This window comes from Hemiscyllium ocellatum, chromosome 22, assembly GCF_020745735.1.
Source record: "Hemiscyllium ocellatum isolate sHemOce1 chromosome 22, sHemOce1.pat.X.cur, whole genome shotgun sequence".
In the NCBI taxonomy this organism is placed as follows: Eukaryota; Metazoa; Chordata; class Chondrichthyes; order Orectolobiformes; family Hemiscylliidae; genus Hemiscyllium; species Hemiscyllium ocellatum.
The window spans coordinates 6706277-6729067 of NC_083422.1; the positions used below are offsets into that span (position 1 = coordinate 6706277).

Here is a 22791-nt window from a genome sequence, read left to right on the forward strand (position 1 = left end):
CATGGGTGGAATCAACTGCAATACATCAGTGAGTGGAGAGTGCGCACCCCAAAATACATCTTTATGAGTGGAGGGCCCAGCATTTTGCTTTTGTAGAAAGCAAGAGGAGTTGGTCATTTATTTTCCAAACTTAAAAAGTGCAATGTTCAAGATTAGGAGCACTATTTTGGTGTTACTTCTTGTTATAATCTAATCCATAGACAGTTTGTTGGGAAAATATTAACAAATATTTAATAAATCTACTACCTTAAATTCTCATTTATATATTAAGATCAATAATTACCAATTGGTTGTGACCATAGGTACAGTAATATCCCCAATTACACATCTGGTGCTCAACTTTAGCATTTCATATTTCACAATGCATAGTATTTCATAATTTTACATTTTCCTATGGCATTGTATAAAACAAAAACAGCTTTTAAGTCTTTCATGAACAGTCAGCAGAGGGTGTGAGAGCACATTACCTGATTTAAATGTATATAAAGGAACTTGGCTCAAGAGGAACGCAACTGTGGAAAATAAACAGTTGTGGCAGTGTTCATTTGCAGTGCACTTTGACACATACAGGTTGCAGCAACTTAAATTTTACTTGCAATTTACAGACTTTCCAGATTTTTTTCAAATACCCTATGTAGTTTGCATGCTTTCTATATTTCATATACACTCACAAAAACAACAAACACAGCTTCAGACACTGCAAAGACAACAAAAGTAGCTGACCTATTTTTTGAACCTAGAGGTTTGTCTATGAAACAGGAACAAAGCAGTTAACCTGTAGATGTAAATTGCCTAAACTGATATAACTCAACAGTTGACCGAAAGTATCTTTCCCAGATGCTATTGATGTGGACAATCACAGGTTATCTATCAACTGTGGGTATATAGTACTGGCCAGGTCATGGGAGGAAGTGTCTGTTCTTCAAACAGTGGAGCATTTTTTGCAGGCAGATGTGGGCTTTGTCTCAGATATGTTTGCATAAGAAAATAACAAATTAGTAATTGGATTCATCCTGGACACAACTTTAAAAAACTATTGACTGAAGATACATACCTTGAACTTCAAGTAAAAGGAGAAAATTCTGGATAAATTGCTGCGTTGAAACATGTTCATGTGCTCTGTTGCCATGAGAAGAAAAACTCAAACAGTAACCAACTAAATGTGACTATCTTGGATCCAGAGGCAATGTTTGCAATTACTTAATGTCTGAGGAATGTAGTTGTTTTTAAAAAGTTTCAAAATGACCCAAGTTTATAGCTTTAGGGGATCAACTGTAAATATTCAATATGAAATGCTCACCACATGACCTGGTAACCCACTACTGTACAAGCAAGCAATACCAACAGAAAACAAGTTCAAGGCAGAGCTGAAGTGTCTCATAGATAAAGAATTCACATGTGAAGCAAAGCAACTCACTCTTTGGACTACAGAGGAACAACGCCCCTGATCTTGAACAATCTGACTAGATACCTGACCTACTATGGAAGGCTGCCTTCAACATCCAGAAGTGAGACCCCCCTGACTGACTGTTACTTCCACGGACTTCAGTGATGACAATTCCCAAAAAGAGTTGGGATATGAATGCCTGCTTGATGCATTTGTAGTGTGTTTTCAAGTAAGCTCCTGACAAATGACTGACATAGCACACTCCATTCTGTAACATGTGCACCCCTTATGTTAAGTATTGTAATGTCCCGTTTGTTGGACAGAATTAAAGAAAACAGAATTCAAGGAGGAATTCTTAAGGAAGTAATGTACAAAGTGAGCAATAAGAAACTAAAACTAAAGAAATATTTTTTTTAAAGTAAGGCTTGCAAAGCAGTAGAGGCAATAGCAAACACACAGCTTGTACATCAGGTCATCTTCATTGGTTGAAGAAGAATGCCATCAGGCCACATTACAGAGGACTAAGTGCTGGATGTCTTGAAACACACAAAAATGGAGAAAGCCCCAGGACCTGATTTGTACACTTGAACTCTGTGGGAAGCTAGGGAAGTGATTGCTGGGCCCCTTGCTGAGATATTTTTATCATTGACGCCAGAACACTGGAGGGTTGGTGAACATAGAATATTACAGTCCAGTACAGGCCCTTCAGCCCTTGATGTTGCGTCAACCTGTGAAACCAATCTGAAGCCCATCTAACCTACACTATTCCATTCTCGTCCAAATGCCTATCCAATGACTATTTAAATGCCCTTTAAGTTGGTATGTCTACTGCTGTTGCAGGCAGTATGTTCCACGCCCCTATTACTGAGTAAGGAAACGACCTCTGACATCTGTCCTATATCTACTATCCCTCAAATTAAAGCTATGCCCCTCGTTTTAGCCATCAGCATTTGAGGAAAAAGGCTCTCACTATCCAACCTATCTAACCCTCCGATTATCTCGTATGTCTCAGTTAAATCGCCTCTTAGCCTCCTTCTCTCTCACAGAAACAGCTTCAAGACCCTCAGTCTTTCCTTCTAAGACTTTCCTCCATACCAGACAACATCCTAGTAAATTCCTCTGAATCCTTTCCAAAGCTATATCCTTCCTATAATGTAGTGACCAGAACTTTACTCCAAATGTGGCCGCGCCAGAGTTTGCGAGGTGCCACTATTTAAGAAAGGTGGTAAGGACAAGCCAGGGAACTCTCGACCGGTGAGCCTGATGTCGGTGGTAGGCAAGTTGTGGAGGAAATCCTGAGAGACAGGCTTTACATGTATTTGGAAAGGCAAGGACTGATTAGGGATAGTCAACATGGCTTTGCACGTGGGAAATTATGTCTCACAAATTTGATTCAAGTTTTTTTTGAAGAAATAACAAAGAGGATTGGTGAGGGCAGAGCAGCAAACGTGACCTATATGGACTTCAGTAAGGCATTCAACAAGGTTTCACATGGGAGACTGTGAACAAGGTTAGATCTCACGGAATACAGGGAGAACTAGCGATCTGGATACAGAACTGGCTCGAAGGTAGAAGATAGAGGGGGGTGGTGGAGGGTTGTTTTTCAAACTGGAGGCCTGTGACCAGTGGAGTGCCACAAGGATTGGTGCTGGGTCCACTACTTTTTGTCATTTATATACATGATTGGATGTGAGCATAAGAGGTATAGTTAGTAAGTTTGCAGATGACAACAAAATTGGAGGTGCAGTGGACAGCAAAAAAGGTTACCTTGGATTACAACAGGATCTGGATCAGATGGGCCAATGGGCTGAGGAGTGGCAGATACAGTTTAATTCAGATAAATGCAAGGTGCTGTATTTAGGGAAAACAAATCTTAGCAGGATTTATACACTTAATGGTAAGGTCCTAGGGAGTGTTGCTGAACAAATATGCAGGTTCATAGCTCCTTGAAAGTGGAGTCACAGGTAGATAGGATAGTGAAGGAGGCATTTGGTATGCTTTCCTTTATTGGTCAGAGTATTGAGTACAGGAGTTGGGAAGTCATGTTGCGGCTGCACAGGACATTGGTTAAGCCACTGCTGGAATATTGCGTGCAATTCTGGTCTGCTTCCTATCGGAAAGATGTTGTGAAACATGAAAGGGTTCAGAAAGATTTACAAGGATGTTGCCAGGGTTGGAGGATTTCAGCTATAGGGAGAGGCTGAACAGGTTGGGGCTGTTTCCCCTGGAGCGTCGGAGGCTGAGGGGTGATCTTATATAGGTTTACAAAATCATGAAGGGCATGAATAGGATAAATTGACAAGTCTTTTCCCTGGGGGGAGTCCAGAACTAGAGGGCATAGGTTTAGGGTGGGAGTGGAAAGATATAAAAGAGACCTAAGGGGCAACCTTTTCACACGGAGGGTGGTACATGAATGGAATGAGCTGCCAGAGGAAGTGGTGGAGGCTGGTACAATTGCAACATTTAAGAGGCATTTGGTTGGGTATATGAATAGGAAGGGTTTGGAAGGATATGGGCCGGGTGCTGGCAAGTGGGACTAGATTGGGTTGGGATATCTGGTCGGCATGGACAAGTTGGACTGAAGGGTCTGTTTCCGTGCTATACATCTCTAGGACTACATGACATCTTTAGAACCTAGTGGGCAGCACGGTGGCAAGCACTGCTGCCTCACAGCACCAGAGACCTGAGTTCAATTCCCGCCTCAGGCGACTGACTGTGCAAACTCCACACGTTCTCCCAGTGTCTGCGTGGGTTTCCTCTGGCTGTTTTGGTTTTGTCCCACAGTCCAAAAATGTGCAGGTTGGGTGAACTGGCCATGCTAAATTGCCGTAGTGTTAGGTGAAGGGGTAAATGTAGGGGAATGGGTCTGGGTGGGTTGCGCTTCAGTGGGTCGGTGTGGACTTGTTGGGTCGAAGGGCCTGTTTCCACTCTAAGTAATCTAATTTAAACCAAACCTAATCTAAAATTATATCCCTATTAACAGTATTCAAAACCTGGCCTTCACAGTATTATGGACCAGACCAAAACCCCTTAAAACATTCAGAAGGAGGTCTAGACATAAACTTTTTTCTTATTTTAAAAAGGTAAATGTAAGGTCTTGCGTTCCAGGTATAATTTGATTGATCAAACTACCAGATTTAAAGCAAAACTCACTTTATTCATCCACTATAGTTAAGATACAGCCAAAAGGAAGAAATAATTGGAATAACTCTTCGAAAGTGTAAAATAATAGATACACTAATTATTACTAAGTTACTGCTCTAATATACTAACACTCCATAAACACACCTTTGACAAAAGGCACATTTAGCAAACAGATAGCCTCACGTGCAACTGCAGTGGCCCAGCAGAGAAAAAACAGAGAGAGAAAATTCTGAGTACAGCAGCCAGCAGAGAGATTCACTGCAGTTTCCAACCCTGCTGAGACCCCAAGAACAACTGCTGAAAGCTAAAACTATAAACCCTGGTTCTGTGAAAGTTTGACCACACATATTCAGGCTGCTTTTATTGTTCCAGCTTTAAAAAAACCCAAGGCCACACAAGCGGTTTACTCTAGTAACTCTGGTAGACTGCTTACCATCCTGCCTTAAAACTTCTCTTCAAAACAAAAAGCCAGGGAAAAATGCATCTCTTAACCATCACAAAGTCTTCTGTGGTAGTGAACTCCCCAGGTTCACCACCCTCCAAATGAAACAATGGGTCACCTTAATCCCAAATAATCTTTACACTTTCTTGAGAATGTGACCTCCCTGGTTCTATCTCTATCAAAGGAAAAAAACATCCCAACCTCTTGTCTGATCAGGCCTGCCTAAATACCACATATTTCCATCAGATCCCCTTTCCTTTCAAACTCCAGGGAATATAAGCCCAATCAAACCAACCTCTCACCATATGACAGCCTTGCCATCCTGGGCATCAACCAAGCAAGCCTTTACAGTATTCTCTCCACTGCAAGCACATGCCTTTCCAGGTAGGAAGACCAAAACTTCAGGCAGCAGTCTCACTATGGGCTTGCACAACCACAGCAAGATATCCCAATTTTTCCTCCTACAACAAAAACTAATCTGCCAAGTGCCCTCTTGAATGATTGCAAGTGCCTGCATGCTCACCACATGCAAGGACACCTGCACATCTTCCTTTTTTTGCATTTCCCTTGTTTAATAAGTATCTAATCAGTTGATAAACAAAGTCTGCAGCCCTGTGCGAGTGTGTCTCAGCAAGTCACTATTAGTAAACAAACAAAAATAAACATGATTTTTCACACCAGATTTCATTCCGGGATCAAATTATCCAATGGTAACATCCGCTCAGATCATCAGTCAAATCCAATCCTTTATAAAGCCTAATATCCTGTTTTACCAATTCGAAATTAATCTGCCCAAGGTACATTATGGCTCATTAACAGCCATTTACAGTGGCATGGTCAGCTTGAATTCTGCAGATACATGCCTTTGTTTAAACTTCTGCACTTGCCCAAAAATATATTAGAGCAGAGGAATTGCTTAACTCTTAAATTTCTATATTTAGCATATAAATATTAATTTCACAGATTACAGGTTTGACTGTGAAATCTTGCTACCTATATGCAACATAACCAAGGAAGAAAGAATGAACTAAAAATTAAAATAGATAAATTAATTCCAGGGCCCACATTTGGCTTAGTCAGGTGTGCCCATGAAATCCAACTCCATCAGCCCAAAGTCATGGTTTGCTTTCTGCTCCCTGACTGCAATTTGATTTTAAATAATTTTTGGGTTTCTTTAAATGCATGATCAAATCTCTGCTCAACTCAAACATGCACTCTATCCTTTGCCTTTAATTTGTTTCCCTTCCAACACCAGTCTTGTCCCTGCCCTGAAGCACTCACTGCCTCAGGTCTCCCAGAAAGCAGGGACATTTTTAAAAAATGAGACCAAACCACACAAAAAAAAACAAGAATTAATCTTCCTCCATGAACATCTTGAAAAGCAGTCAGAAATGCACAAAATACTGTGCCATGGCATTAATACAGGGCCAAAACATATCCCAGTAACTTTCCATGGATGGACACTTGAATGAACAACTCATTATTGAGAGGAGGCTACAATTGTTTTTTGCAATGTAACAAGTATGAAAAGAAGGTTGGTCAAAAATCTAGCAGCCTCCAGAAAACAAAAATCAAACCAAACAAGGCTAGCGGTTTGACAGGACTGACAACTAAGAGGCTCAAAAATCTATGCAGCTGTCATCAAGCAAAATGGTGTGGAAAATAGATTGAAATGAATGCATGTGAAAAGAACAGTTACATACCTAATAAAGGTATTTTCAAAAAGGTATTTTTAAAAAAAGATTACACAACTTCAGATGTCAGCTGAAAGTACAGTGACTCACAAAACACAAACTTGCTGCTCAAACCAAAACATCTCCAAAGTTGAAGCAGTTCTGTTGCTCCCAGAGTTTGACAGATTTCACAACATGCACATAACAATATCACACAAAGCAAACAGGATTTACTGAAACAACAGCAACTGAACAAGCTTGTCATGACTTGCTCACAAAACGCGTCAGAAATTGTGGAACACTAACATGATTTCTATTGTCACCAAGTTAAAAGGCCCTCATGACACTGCAGATTGGCTGGCTTACACCAGCTCATGTAAACGTCTTCAGGGTACAGCAGCTAAAATCCTCAGTATTTAAAAACAAAGCTAAAAGCTTTTCTTGACCTTCGCTAGATCAACTTTAAGGCTAAAACCAGCATCCCTTCATAAAGGGCACGCAAACTCAAGAAGCAGTCCTGAATAAATATTGCTTAACAACTAACATCTCTGGAATTGAAAGCCAACTCAGAACCCAGTGCGTATGTTGTAATCCCAAGAGCCCGCCCATCTGTGATCACATTGTTCTATGTGCCCTGATTCCACTCACTATTTAACAGATACAACACGAGAAAGGACAAAAGAAAAGGTTACCCTGCAAAGGGAACATTTTCCCTTTGGCTCATTACATTATCAGGGAGTTTTGGGAATTTGTCAACATTTTTGTCAAGGATGCCTCTGACTCAGTATTGCTTGTGAACCACTAATACAAACCACATTATTAGTTCAAGGAAAACAATGCTTTAGCAACTGCGATCATTGCAAATCTCATATTCAAAAACCATACGACAATACCTACTGACACCATAATTTGGAATCAGCCCTTGTTATTTTGATTAAACACACGTAGAATCATTCTGGCCAGCTACAGTGGGACATGAAGTCACGCTTGTTTCTTGTTGCCAAAACGTATTAAACGGTTTTCTGATCTGCACATTTACAGAACTCATGGTTTGGAACATATTGCTATTGTAATGTTAGAATCATATAGAATTCTACAGCACAGAAACAGACTCTTTTGCGACAACTCATCTGCACCAACCACATATCCTGAACTAATCTAGTGTCACTTGCCAGCATTTGGCCCAAATTCCTCTCATGCTTCCTCATCATGTGCCCATCCAGATGCCTTTTAAATGCTGTAATTTTATCAGCTTCTACCACCTTCTCTGGCAGCTCATTCCATATATACACCCACCCACTGCGGGAAAAACTCGCCCCTCAGGTCCCTTTTAAATCTTTCCCCTCTCATCTTAAACCTATGCCCTCTAATTTTAGGACTCCCCTATCCTGGGACAAAGAGCTTTGCTATTCACCCTATCCATGCCTCTTATAATTATATAAACCTCTGAGGTCACCCCTCAGCCTCCAATGCTCCAGGAAAAAACGTCCCAGCCTATTTAGCCTCTTCCTATACCTGAAACCCTCCAATTCCAGCAAGATGCTTTTAAATCTTTTCTGAACCTTTCCAAGTTTCTGTGCTTTATGACTCTGTGGCATCTTTCCTACAATAGGGAGACGAGAATTGAACACTACACTGCTGCAGTTGTGAATCCATGTCACACTGAAAAATATGGACTTGTTTGGACCAAAGTAATGAAATTGATATTTCCCAGAAACATATAAGCAAATTGCACTCAGGGCTTCAGTAGAGATTTTGTAGCTCAACACGTGTTCCTGTAACTGAGATTCAGCAAATGGTAACTGTCAACATTATGTTTAAATTTACTGCATAGGAGGCTTTGAGCTCAAATCAACAAAAAGCTTATGCCAGCAGTAGGCTGGACACAGTCTAGCAGATGGTGAACAGTTGTCATCAGGATTCCAATACACTATCATTCTATGACAATGAAATTTGTACTGTTTTTAACTGAGAGTTATAGAGATGTACAGCATGGAAACAGACCCTTTGGTCCAACCCGTCCATGCCAACCCAATCTAATCCCACCTGCCAGCACCAGCCCATATCCCTCCAAACCCTTCCTAGTCATATATCCATCCAAATGCCTCTTAAATGTTGCAATTGTACCAGCCTCCACCACTTCCTCTGGCAGCTCATTCCATACACGTACCACCCTCTGCGTGAAAAAGTTGCCCCTTAGGTCTCTTTTATATCTTTCCCCTCTCACCCTAAACCTATGCCCTCTAGTTCTGGACTCGCTCACCCCAGGGAAAAGATTTAGCCTATTTATTCTATCCATGTCCCTCATAATTTTGTAAACCTCTACAAGGTCACCCCTCAGCCTCCGATTTCTTGATGGCATTTTTGAGAAATTATTTCAATGGGATAGAGTTGTTACTGATTGGGAAAGCATTTCTACCCAAAGGGCACTTAAGAGTCAACCACTCTTCTGAAGGCCTGAAGTCACAGTAAGGAGCAGACTCTTCCTAAAGGACATCAATGATTCAGCTGGAATTCTATAACAAGGCTGCAGTTCCTGATGCCAACACATACGTTTTAAATGCCACTTTTCAGCTCCCATGCACAAACCGTGGGGGGGGGTGCAGCTGGAGCACAGGGAAGAGAGAGCATGGGAGAGGGACAGCGGCTTTCACAGTCCCTTGATTCTACTTATCAGCCCTTCCATCTCCATGTCTGGCTCCTGGGCTCTCCTTGGTCAACTTCATCCCCAGTTTCTGGATCTTCTCTTCCTTCCTCACTTCAGGAATTCCCCACCACCCCCGTTCCACATTAGGCATCCTTCTCCCCACTTCTGAAGTTCACTTTGAAATGATGCACACACAGTGATACATTTGTACATGATGTCACATGTAAAATGTACATTATGACATCAGTGCTTGGAAACTTGTTTTCCACTACGGCAACTTCTCTAACTCTGTGCGCAATGTCAGCAATCACTCCCTTACAAATTGACAATGATTACATGGTTGCATTAAAATTCCAGATTTTCACTGAATTCAAACTTCATCATCTCTATTGGTGGCATGTAAACCTATTTCCCCAGGATATTAGCCTGTGGTTCTAGATTAGAGTCCAGTGACATAATGTCACTGCCTGCTCTCATGTGTGAGATGGAGCAGCGTTTGACAGCCACACTTCAGATGTAATCACATCTTAATCAACGTTGGTTGGAGAAATTGGAGGTCATGAGCTAAACAGAATAAAGATAGTAGGAAAGCAGCTATTACAGAATCAACATTTTACAGTACAGAAAGAGCATGTTCCATTTGTGCTAGCGCTACTACCATTTATTACCATCCCTTAGCTCTCTTCCTTTTATGATTTGACCAATTACATCTCAAAGACCTGCCCCTAGTTCCCTTTCTCACCTATTTTTTCCCTATTTCCTTAAAGTATATTGCATGTCTAATTATTTTGCTGTTCTTGTTCTCTCTCCACAGATGACAATAGACAATAGGTGCAGGAGTAGGCCATTCTGCCCTTCGAGCCTGCACCACCATTCATTATGACCATGGCTGATCATCCTCAATAGTATCCTGTTCTTGCCTTATCTCCATAACCCTTGATTCCACTATCCTTGAGAGCTCTATCCAATTCTTTCTTAAATGAATCCAGAGACTGGGCCTCCACTACCTTCTGGGGCAGAGCATTCCATACACCCACCACTCTCTGGGTGAAGATGTTTCTCCTCATCTCTGTCCTAAATGGCCTACCCCGTATTTTTAAGCTGTGTCCTCTGGTTCGGAACTCATCCATCAGCGGAAACATGTTTCCTGCCTCCAGAGTGTCCAATCCTTTAATAATCTTATACATCTCAATCAGATCCCCTCTCCGTCTTCTAAACTCAAAGGTATACAAGCCCAGTCCCTCCAATCTTTCAACATAAGATAGTCTCGCCATTCCAGAAATTGACCTTGTGAACCTACGCTGCACTCCCTCAATAGCCAGAATGTCTTTCCTCAAATTTGGAGACCAGAACTGCACACAATACTCGAGGTGTGGTCTCACCAGGGCCCTGTACAGCTGCAGAAGAACCTCTTTGCTTCTATACTCAATCCCTCTTGTTATGAAGGCCTGCATGCTATTAGTCGCCTTCACTACCTGCTGTACCTGCATGCTGACCTTCATTGACTGGTGCACAAGAACACCCAGGTCTCTTTGTACTGCCCCTTTACCTAACTTGACTTCATTTAGGTAGTAATCTGCCTTCCTGTTCTTGCCAAAGTGGATGACCATACATTTATCCACAATAAACAGCATCTGCCATGCATCTGACCACTCACCTAACCTGTCCAGGTCACCATGTAATCTCCTAACATCCTCCTCACACTTCACCCTGCCACCCAGCTTAATATCATCAGCAAATTTGCTAATGTTACTATTAATACCATCTTCTATATCATTTATATTGTAAAAAGCTGCGGTCGCAGCACTGATCCCTGCGGTACCCCACTGGTCACCACCTGTCATTCCGAAAGGAAGCCATTCATCTTTGTTTCCTATCAGCCAACCAATTTTCAATCCAAGTTAGTACTTGGCCCCCAACACATGCGCCCTAATTTTGCTCACTAACCTCCTAGGTGGGACTTTAAGAAAGGCTTCCTGAAAGTCCAGGTACACTACATCCACTGGATCTCCCTTGTCTATCTTCACAGTTACATCCTCAAAAAATTCCAGAAGATTAGCCTGGAATTTTATGATTTCCCCTTCATAAATCCATGCTGACTCTGACCCATCCTGTTACTGCTATCCAGATGTGTCGTGATTCCATCCTTCATAATTGATCCAGCATCTTTCCCACCACTGAGGTCAGACGAGCTAGTCTATAATTTCCTGCTTTCTCTCTCGCTCCTTTCTTTAAAAGTGGTACAACATTAGCCACCCTCCAACCTGCAGGAACTGATCGAACTCTGGAAAATAATCACCAACGCATCCATGATTTCTTGAGCCACCTCCTTCAGTACCCTGGGATGTAGACCATCAGGCCCTGGGGACTTATCAGCCTTCAGATCTAACAGTTTCTCCAACACCAATTCCTGGCAAATATGAATTCCCTTCAGTTCAGGTCCTTCAGCCACTGTTACCGCTGGGAGATTACTCGTGTCTTCCCCAGCGAACACAGATCTGAAGTACCAATTCAATTCTTCTGCCATTTCTTTGTTCCCTGTAATATATTCCCCTGTTTCTGTCTTCAAGGGCCCAATTTTAGTCTTAACTAAAAAAGCTTTTACTATCCTCCTTTATATTTCTGGCCAGTTTACCTTCGCACCTCATTTTTTCTCTGCGTATTTCCTTCTTAGCAATCCTCTGTTGTTCTTTAAAAGCTTCCCAGTCCTCCATTTTCCCACTTATCTTTGCTAGGTTATACCTTTTCTCTTTTGACTTTATATGTTCTTAACTTCCCTCGTCAGCCACGGCCACCCCTGCCTGCTCATAGGATCTTTCTTCCTTTTTGGAATGAACTGATCCTGCATTCTGCATTATACCCAGAAATATCTGCCATTGTTCCTCCACTGTCATCCCTGCTAAGGTATTGCACCATTGAACTTTGGCCAGCTCCTCTCTCATAGCTCCACAGTTCCCTTTATCCAACTGAAATATTGTCACTACCAATTGTACCCTCTCCCTTTCAAATTGCAGATTGAAGCTTATTGTATTATGGTCACTACCTCCTAATGGCTCCTTCACTTCGAGGTCCCTGATCAATTCTGGTTCGTTGCACAAAACCAGATCCAGAATTGCCTTCTCCCTGGTAGGCTCCAGCACCAGCTGCTCTAAGAATCCATCTCAGAGGCACTCCACACAGTCTCTTTCTTGAGGTCCAATACCATCCTGATTCTCTCATTCTACCTGCATGTTGAAATCCCCCATAATAACTGTAGTAACATCTTTGCGACAGGCTAATTTCAGCTCCTTATTCAACTTACACCCTACATCCATACTACTGTTTGGGGCCTGTAATAACTCCCAAGAGGGTCTTTCTACCCTTAGAATTTCTCAGCTCTATCCATACCGACTCTACATCCCCTGATTCTAGGTCCCCCCCGCACAAGGGACTGAATATCATCCCATACCAACAGGGCCACCCCACCCCCTCTGCCTGTCAGTCTGTCCCTACGATAGTACGTATAGCCTTGAATAATCATTTCCCAGGTCCGGCCCACTTGAAGCCACGTCTCAATTATCCCCACAACATCGTAGCTGCCAATTTCCAAAAGAGCCTTAAGCTCATCCATCTTTTTTCTAATACTTCGTGCATTCATATATAGTATTTTTAATTTGTTACTGCCCTCACCCCTCCTATCAACCCCTATTTCACTCAACCTTACAGCATGATCCCTTTTTGAGTTTTCTGCTTCATTGATACCGTTGTCTTTCTGGATTTCCCTTGTTCTAACTTTCCCTTCAATTTCCTTCTTAAACTTCTAGTTTGTCCCCTCCACCCCGCCCCCCCCCCGGCTATTTAGTTTAAACACAGCTGTGTTGCAGTAGCAAACCTGCCTGCCAGAATGCTGGTCCCTATCCTATTAAGGTGCAAACCGTCTCTTTTGTATAATTTATGCTTACCACAAAACATACCCCAGTGAACCAAGAATTTAAATCCTTGCTTCCTGCACCAATCCCCCAGCCACACATTCAAGTCCATTATCTCCCTGTTCCTGGCCTCTCCAGTCCGAGGAACTGGAAGCAAACCGGAGATAACCTCTCTGGGACGTCCTGCTTTTCAGCCTTCTTCCCAGTTCTCCGAAGTCCCGCTGTAGTATGTTCCTCCTCTTCTTCCCGACATCATTTGTGCCGATATGTACCACCACCTCTGGCTTTTCACCTTCGCCCTTGAGGATTTCCTGCACTCTGTCTGCAATATCCTCAATCCTGGCACCAGGAAGGCAACACACCATCCTGAAATCCCGCCTGTTGCCACAGAAACCCCATTAGTTCCTCTCACTATGGAGTCCTCTATCACCACGGCTCTGTGCGATGTCTGACTCCTCGGCAAAGCCTCCACGCCAACTTTTGATCAACAGACCTGACCGCCTCGCGGACTGGCAGTGTCGTCTGTCTCTACTGTTTCCAAAAGATTCAACTTGTTCCCGACAGGTACTTCCCCCGCGCTCTCTTGCGCCCATCTCCTGTGTGCCTTCCTCATCGTCTTCTCTCTTCTGCTCTCTTCTGGTATGGTCGGTATAATAACCTCGCTGAAGGTCCTGTCCAGAAAGATTTTGTTCTCTTGGATGAGGTTAAGGTCCTCGAGTTCTTTGTTCAGTGCTGCGATATGCCCTGTCAATAGCTGAAGGTGCACACTTTCCACAGATATACAAGCCAGATACACCAGGGTTGTTGACCTCCCACATCATGTACATAGCACACTGAACCAGCTGGGCAGTCATGTCTTCACCTTCTTCAACTGTGGTGTAATCACTTTACTCAACCTCCTTGTTGAAGGCTCCAGAGCTAAGGATTCTGTCTTCTCTCAACAGGAGCTTCCCTGGGCTCTCTTTTTGGGGCAAGTCTGTGGACTTTAAAGTTAGGTTAGAGGAGGAGGGTGGGAGGGAGGCCCTACTTTGTAGCTGGATGATCAGCTAAGTAGTTTCAGCATTTCTTGTTATTTTCAGTTGCTGAAGTGGTGGTATAAACAGAGCACTTCTGGACTTGTGGCTTTGATTGCTGTTCGTTCACAAGCAACATTAACAATCGTGTCATTATTCATTTCCTCTCAATGCCACAGTTACAAATGAATCTTTCTCCAACACAATCACTTCCATTGATAGAACCTAACAGAACCATTGAGTTGGTGTCAGTTGGACCAAGAGGTCTGTTTTGTGTAATACAAGACTTGATTCTCATACATACTCCCTCATCACATTTACTTCAAGTATCAGAATATTTCTATCTTGCCTGGATTATACTTTTAGCCATTAGGCTTATTGATTGTTTTATTGATTGTGTTTCATTCCTTTTAGTTCTTTCGGTGCTACATCTAGCATTCATATCCCAAGCTTAGTCTGAAACTTATAATTTGCTAAAATTAAACAGAAAGCTAAATTTTATTGCTCTGCTTATTCAAGTTCCATTTTTAATTTTTCATGCTTTGCAATTCCCGTCAGCACAGCACATTATTGCCCAAAGTACATTATAAAACACCTTCCCCAATTCTTTCACCACGCCTTTCAAGATTCTGGGACTCAGGGGCCCTGCATATGCAGGAAGCATCATAAAATAGAAAGGAACCTCAAATTATCCAAATTTCATATTATCTGAACAAGATCGCAAGGTCCCAATACTTGGTTAAGCTGTGCTACCTGGCATTCGATTATCTAAACTAATATTCTCCGCCCGTGTCATTCGGATAATCGAGGTTCCCCTGTGCACAATTGAAAATGCCAAAAGCATTTTACACGTATGTGAGGAATAAGAGAATGATCAAAGAAAGAGTAGGGCTGATCAGGGATCGCATGGAGAACTTGTGGATAGAGTCTGAGGAGGTTGGGGAAGCCCTAAATGAGTTTTTTTGCTTCTGTCTTTACTAAAGAAAAGGACCTTGTAGTGAATGAAACCATTGAGGAGCAGGTAAGCATGCTGGAACGGATAGACACTGAGGAAGCTGATGCGCTGAAAATTTTGACTAACATGGAGATTGACGAGTTGCCAGGGTCAGACTAGTTTTGTCCTCGGCTGCTTTGGAAAGCGAGATATGTGATTTCTTCGCCGCTTGCGAAGATCTTTGCATCCTCACTCTCCACCGGAGTCGTACCAGAGGACTGGAGGTAGGCAAATGTAATTCCTCTCTTCAAGAAAGGAAATAGGGAAATCCCCGACAATTACAGACCAGTCAGTCTCACGTCTATCATCTGCAAGGTATTAGAAAGGATTCTGAGAGATAGGATTTATGACGATCTGGAAGAGCATGGCTTGATTAAATGCAGTCAGCACGGCTTTGTGAGGAGCAGGTCATGCCTCACCAATCTCATTGAGTTCTTTGAGGATGTTACCAGACAAGTTGATGAGGGTTGTGCGGTGGATGTGGTATATGGACTTCAGCAAGGCATTGGATAAGGTTCCCCATGGTAGGCTCGCTTAGAAGGTTAGGAGGAATGGGATACAGGGAAATTTAGCTGTCTGGATACAGAATTGGCTGGTCGACAGAAGACAGCGAGTGGTAGTGGAAGGAAAATATTCTGCCTGGAAGTCAGTGGTGAGTGGTGCTCCACAGGGCTCTGTTCTTGGGCCTCTACTGTTTGTAATTTTTATTAATGACTTGGATGAGGAGATTGAAGGATGGGTTAGCAAGTTTGCAGACGACACAAAGATTGGAGGTGTCGTTGACAGTATAGAGGGCTGTTGTAGAGGGACATTGACAGGATGCAGAGATGGGCTGAGAGGTGGCAGATGGAGTTCAACCTGGATAAATGCATTTTGGAAGGTCGAACTTGAAAGTTGAATACAGGATTAAAGACAGGATTCTTGGCAATGTGGAGGAACAAAGGGATCTTGGTGTGCAGGTACATAGATCCCTTAAAATTGCCTCCCAAGTGGACAGGGTTGTGAAGAAAGCATATGGCGTTTTGGGTTTCATTAACGGGGGATTGAGTTTAAGAGCCGTGAGATCTTGTTGTAGCTCTATAAAACATTGGTTAGACCTCACTTGGAATACTGCGTCCAGTTCTGGTCATCCTATTATAGGAAAGATGTGGATACTTTGGAGAGGGTACAGAGGAGGTTTACCAGGATGCTGCAAGGAATGGAGGGCTTATCTTACGGAGAGGGTGACTGAGCTTGGATTTTTTTCATTGGAAAAAAGGAAGAGAGGGGACCTAATTGAGATGTACAAGATAATGACAGGCATAGATAGAGTTGATAGCCAGAGACTTTTTCCCAGAGCAGAAACCGTTAACACAAGGGGTCATAGTTTTAAGCTGTTTGGCGGAAAGTATAGAGGGGATGTCAGAGATGGGTTCTTTACGCAGTGAGTTGAGAGAGCATGGAATGCAATGCCAGCAGCAGTTGTGGAAGCGAGGTCATTGGGGATATTTAAGAGACTGCTGGACCATGTATATGGTCACAGAAATTTGAGGGTTCGTACATTAGGTTTACCTTACATGAGGATCAATGGTCTGCACAACATCATGGGCTGAAGGGCCTGTTCTGTGCTGTAATGTTCCAAATCTCAGATGGGATTAGGCTACGTACTCTCGCATATTTTCAGCAATTCACCTCACTTTCACGAGACTGTGGGAAAGGTGCTACAGGGCTATGAAAAGAGGCAAGGACCTTGGAGATCAAAGGATACGGAACAATATCGCGTGAACTTCTGAGAGGAGTTATGACAGCTTGATCAACAAGAGCGCATGGGTGCAACTCTGTAGCATTCATTTATGCAATCTATACCTGATACCCAAGGATATTCAAAAGACCTGAGGAGATTTATAACAAGAGAAATTAAATCAAACAAATCTCGTCAAGTAGAGACAAGCAGGGTCACTTGGAGAGATATTTAGCAAGAGAGATTAAAGCAAACAAAATCTCTTCAAGTGATGACAAGCAAGGAGGTGTCTGAAGTCTGTCTGAGAAAGCAAACTATATGTTTTGAAGGCAGTTGAGACAGTACAAAGGGGATGGAAGGAAGCGGAACGAAGAATAGGCAGCATAACTCCACACAACATTTTAGTCAACAAGCTGGATACAACCACCCTGCTGTTCACTGGCAGTCTTTTTAAACTCACCATTATTCCTACCAAGCCAGTTACCTGCAATTTTAATCTTGCTCACTTTTAACAATTTGTCTCTCCTATTTCACAAGCGTTCATTTAAAAAAATACAACTTTGAATAGTAATCACATCTGTCAAATTTTGTCAAGGAAAATCAAGAGCAAACACAGTGTGTGGAGAAAAATACTCTCTTTTCTATGTGAAATGCTAAGTCGAAGAGACTAACTTAGCTTGATATCCAACTAAAAGCAACATATCTCATTGAGAATATTTACAGGGTATAAACAAGCAGGGAAAGAGTTGCGTTGAGTTTTGTGAAACAAGAGGTTCAGCTGAGCAGGACTCAGATCAGATAAGAACATATAGTTAACAATGGGGTGCTGGAGGCAAGGGTAATGGGTTAACAAGGAGAAAAAGCATTCATTATGCACAGCCATTTAACACCATGAAGTAGCATTCAGTATGTAATGTCAGTTAGGTGAAAAGTATTCATTATGTGAAGTCAGTTATTCATTGTGTAACACCAGATGGCTTAATCTTTACTATTGATACTCATTGATTGTAACGATCTCCCAATAATATGTATGGTGCCTTATCTGGATGCTCCTCCCTGTAAAATGACTATATAGTTAATTGAGAAACTGTTGTTCCAGAGAAGACCGTGAACTCATGTCCCTGTGCATATGGGCGATCGCTGGCATTCCATCTGGAACTACATTAACACACAAATGGACCCCTTTTCTTTTTCTCAGGGGATGGTAAAAGGAAATGACACCACCACAGGAAAGGACATTACGAACCCAAAGAAACCCAAACATATAAATAGAAAACAGGAAACACCAGCAGTGCTTCTTTTGGAAGCTCACTGAAGATGTTACCTAGCATGGTGATGAAACGTCTGAAAAAGAACCTTCCAGCTCAGCAAGTAAACCTACATCCAAAACTTGTACTTTGACATTCTCAATTGGGTAATTTCAAGAGATGGCTCAGTTTCAACATATTACATGGGAATTCTGATATACCTCAAATCAGAGCGCGCCAAAATCATTTACGCAAGTAGATATAGCATGCACCTTTCCTTTTAATATCAATTCCTTTAGCCCTGGCATCAGTCGAGTGATTCTAAGGTTAATACGCATTATTTCAGATATGATCTGTTAAAACCCATGATGATTTTTCATTATTTGACAACTTTAAAACTTTATTTTTGATTTGGAGTTGTGCACTAAGAGCTGAAGGTAACCTTTGGACTGTGAGCAGAAATGTATCTTGAAAACAAAGTGAACAATTATTTGATTACAAGGCCAGACCTGGAAGTTAACTGCATGTTGATTCTTGTTGAAAGAATGCTGCACAGACATTTTAAACCTGGATATGGATCATGCTGAAACAGATGGCAGAGGTTTAAAAGTAAACAGGAAACAGAGTTATGGCACCAATCAATCTAGCAAAGAGAATGAAAAACAACAGAAAACCAACACTTGAGTTAGGTTCTGATGAGTCGGAGGATTATGCCCGCAAAAGCTACAAGACAGAAGTCTGATTGCTTCCTGGCTGTCCTCTCATTATCAAGTTATTGGAAGTTCAAATCATAGAATCTCAGTTAAAAGAATTAAATTAATATTCCTTGGAGCCTCCCGGAAAACAGTTACACACATCGATGTCATCAAGAACTAAGTAAAATACAATCATGTGCCAGTGAGATTGTGGATTCTACGAAAGTGATCTGGCCAGTTGCTTCATTTATTTCCCCACCCACCCATTTGATGTATCCCTTAACTGTGTTTGCTTGTCATTCTATTTTTGTGACAAAATAGGAGGGCTTGAATCAACAAAGACCTGGTTTAAATCATTGACATTAATTGGATAACCCTGTGGTTTAACTTTGCTCTGATAAGCCAATAAATCTTTTGTTTACACTTATGGGGCACACCAAAGCCTCTCAAAATATACCAAGGAGATCAACTAGACCCCTAACATCTCATTTTATTTAAAGGCAAGTGTAGGGCCGTGTTTTCCATATGTGATTCAACTAGTCCACCACCAGGCTTTAAGGAAAACACACTTTAATCCTACAAAATTCAAAATACAAACAAAAACAGAAGAATTAGCATATTTTTAGCTCAACTGAAACACTTAATAAAATTATTTGTGTAATTTTTAGTGATCAACCGTTCCAGTATTGCAGCATTCCATAAACATACCCTTGGCAAAGGCAAATTCAGCAAAACATGTTTTCCTCTTATGCTATCTCCCTTTCAGTCCAGGAGAAAGGAACACTGAAAGAAACAATCTAGCAACAGAGAGTGAACTCAAGCTTTTTGCTGCAGTAGAGGCAGAGCAGTATTTATCAGCTTCAGCAACTCACTCCAAGCCCAAACTGAGACAAAAATTCAAACCTTGGATCTGAGAGAGCCCAACTCCATCCATTCACGCTTCTATCTAAAACAAACACTCCAGGAGCTGGAAGTTAATTACCCACTGCTTCAGAAGCAGACATTCCAGCAACACCCCTCTTGAAAAGAAACAGCATAGAATAAATCTCATTTAAAGACACAGTACTGTCACAATGCTAGAAACCTGGTGTCTGTGATCAGTTTCCACACTTAATGAATAATTGATTATTCCAAGAGTCTGATTAGAAACCATTGGGGTCAATTTTGAGAGTCATTGAGTATCTTACTTTACTGTGTTGCAAATACAGGATTAGGGAGGCTGATTTTATTTGGCTGTCTCCTGTCATAACAATTTGTAACACCAAAGCATAACTTTCACCATTTTGTATTCATCCCTTCAGAAATTACAACCAACATTCTATTCACCTTTTTGATTATTTATTGCAGACATCTTAAAATCCTGCCAAATAGATTTCCAAATTACTGTTCTCTTCCATAGTGCTTAGCTTTCATATACAAGCGACTACATAAAGACACCAATTGTGGACAGAAAGTCCAATCAATAAATTGGGCTCTTTCACATGGAACCAACTTCTCTACGACCAAAAAGATCAGATTTACTTTTACATTTTGGTAGTCAGGTTTCTTTTAAATAAGGTGTGAAGACATGTTATTTTATAAGGATTTCATCTCCCTGTGCCCTCTCTCCTCAGCATTTGAATATTTTGTGTACATGTTTAAGTGATGTTTACACTGTATATGGAACTCTTTGGAATCAGTGATAACATTAGTGCAAGGAGTTGTCAAATCAAATTCAAAAGAGTACTTACATATTCCTTCACATTTTTGGTTTTCACAGCTTTGTACGAATAGTAAGCAGGATATAAGGTACCAAACACAAGGCTGTTGAAAAAGGGAAAGCAGTGTTAGAAGATACAAATGACATACAACTCAGTAATACAGCTAATTGCCATTATTAGTGATTTTGTATCTCAAGGATAATAGACTTCTCTCTCCATTAAAAGGGAGACAATTGGTTATATAGCTGCACAGAAACGACTCCACATCAACTGGATTCAGCATATGATTCAGTAAGGCTTCTAAGAACAGCCTCAGCCACTACAGGATTGAAACAATGCTGCTGGCATCATTCTGGAACCACACACTAGCCAATTCAGTTTAATAATCCACAACTACTGAGAAAACATCAGCTTTTTCCAGGAAACGAGTATTTTTAAAACACACTTTAATGTTTCATTCATTTCCATCTTGCAGGAGAATAATCCATTCAGCCCGATCTCTCATTTTCCCAAATATGGAAATTTTCCTTCTCCACACTTGTTTTATACTCCTTCTTCCCAAATACCATAAATACATGTGTAGAAACCCAGCTTTTAAGATGACAATTTTAATCAAAAAGTGTCACCTTGGCAGTATCATTTTGCATAGATTAAAATTCATCCCCCACCCACCCCTCAGTGTTCATAATCTCAATAATTAAAAAGTACAGGTCAGCGCTATGACCTTGAAGAGAAGAATTTGAGCTAATGGCAGTACAGAGTCAACACGCTGGATTCTCTGGCAGCTGCAGTGAGGAGTGGAGGAAACAATGGGAGTGGGCATGTCTGACCAACTGCAGGCCCTCTCCAGCATGAATGTAATGGTTCTTCTGGTTTCCCCTTCCCTTAATCTGTGAAAACTGCACCACTTTCCTGCTCAGCACAGCCAGTGAAATGGACTTGTTCAATTTGACAAGACAAAATGGCAGCACCAAGCAGCAACGGTTACCAAAGAGAACAACTGATTGGTGAGCTGTCTCCTCGTTCATAAGGGGGAGAACCCATTCAAGGTCGCATGTTTCAATGCATGATCTATTCCTCGGGCAGCTGCAATAATTTCAGAGCTGACTGCTACCTCAATACTTTACAGTTCTGACCAAAATAAATGAAACAGCAAGATTGCAGTGGTAATTCTATTGTGAAAAGGGACAAATGATTGATTGATATGGTCGAACCTCTGTCAGGCTTCAGAGGTAGTGTCCTGATAGGATTTGAGCCTTCCTAGACAACTGCACTCCAGTACAATGGCCCCTGCTGTGTGCTAAATCTTCAACATATACTGACAGTTGACATATTCACTGCCACCTTCAAGGGCAATTAAGGGCAGCTAATCAAGACCTGCCTTGCTCATGACACACATTTGCTGAAGGACTAAAATAAATGTGTGCATTACTTAACATCTGCCTCATCTAATTTTACAGATTACCCCAACTTTCTTTCAGAGACGTGCTTCCACACCTCAGTTGGCCTTCAGACCACAACTTATACAATCTTGCTTACCCCTCCACCCCCACCCCACTCCGGCCTATCACCCTCACCTTGACCTCCTTCCACCTATCACATCTCCATCGCCCCTCCCCCAAGTCCCTCCTCCCTACCTTTTATCTTAGCCTGCTGGACACACTTTCCTCATTCCTGATGAAGGGCTTTTGCCCGAAACGTCGAATTTCCTGTTCCTTGGATGCTGCCTGACCTGCTGCGCTTTAACCAGCAACACATTTTCAACTCTGATCTCCAGCATCTGCAGACCTCACTTTTTACTCCTCAAGATTATACAACATATGAACAAGAGAGTGAGATCAAATGAACAACTGCTTGATTAACAACAAAAAATGCCAATTTAGCACATGGCATTTGATTATACATACTGAACTAAAAAATATACTTAAAAAATGTTCCAAGTGAAGACAAACATCAATTTCTGTCTTACTAATCTAAGGTTTTTTTTACCCCACATTAAGTACAGAATATGGTCCCCCATCATTGAAATACAAAACAACATTTTCTCCAAGCTCACCACACCAGACTTCTAAATAAAACAACACTCACCATTTGTCAACACATTTTCTCACCAATGATAAGCTACTTTTATGATACAAGAGAGATAATGGGTGATTTGTTTATGGCTTGATATATGCCCGTCTGTTTCTGTTCCAAACATTACAGCATGCAAAAGGTATTC

General features: G+C 41.7%; 1 protein-coding gene across 1 annotated transcript in view; it reads right to left on the minus strand.

Moving 5' to 3' along the window:
• reep3b (receptor accessory protein 3b) overlaps positions 1 to 22791 on the minus strand; it is a 57357-nt gene that overhangs the window by 20402 nt on the left and 14164 nt on the right. Inside the window, exon 2 of the mRNA XM_060842313.1 lies at positions 20601 to 20673. Within this exon, the coding sequence (XP_060698296.1) occupies positions 20601 to 20673 (73 nt within the window). The remainder of the gene's footprint in view (positions 1 to 20600; positions 20674 to 22791) is intronic.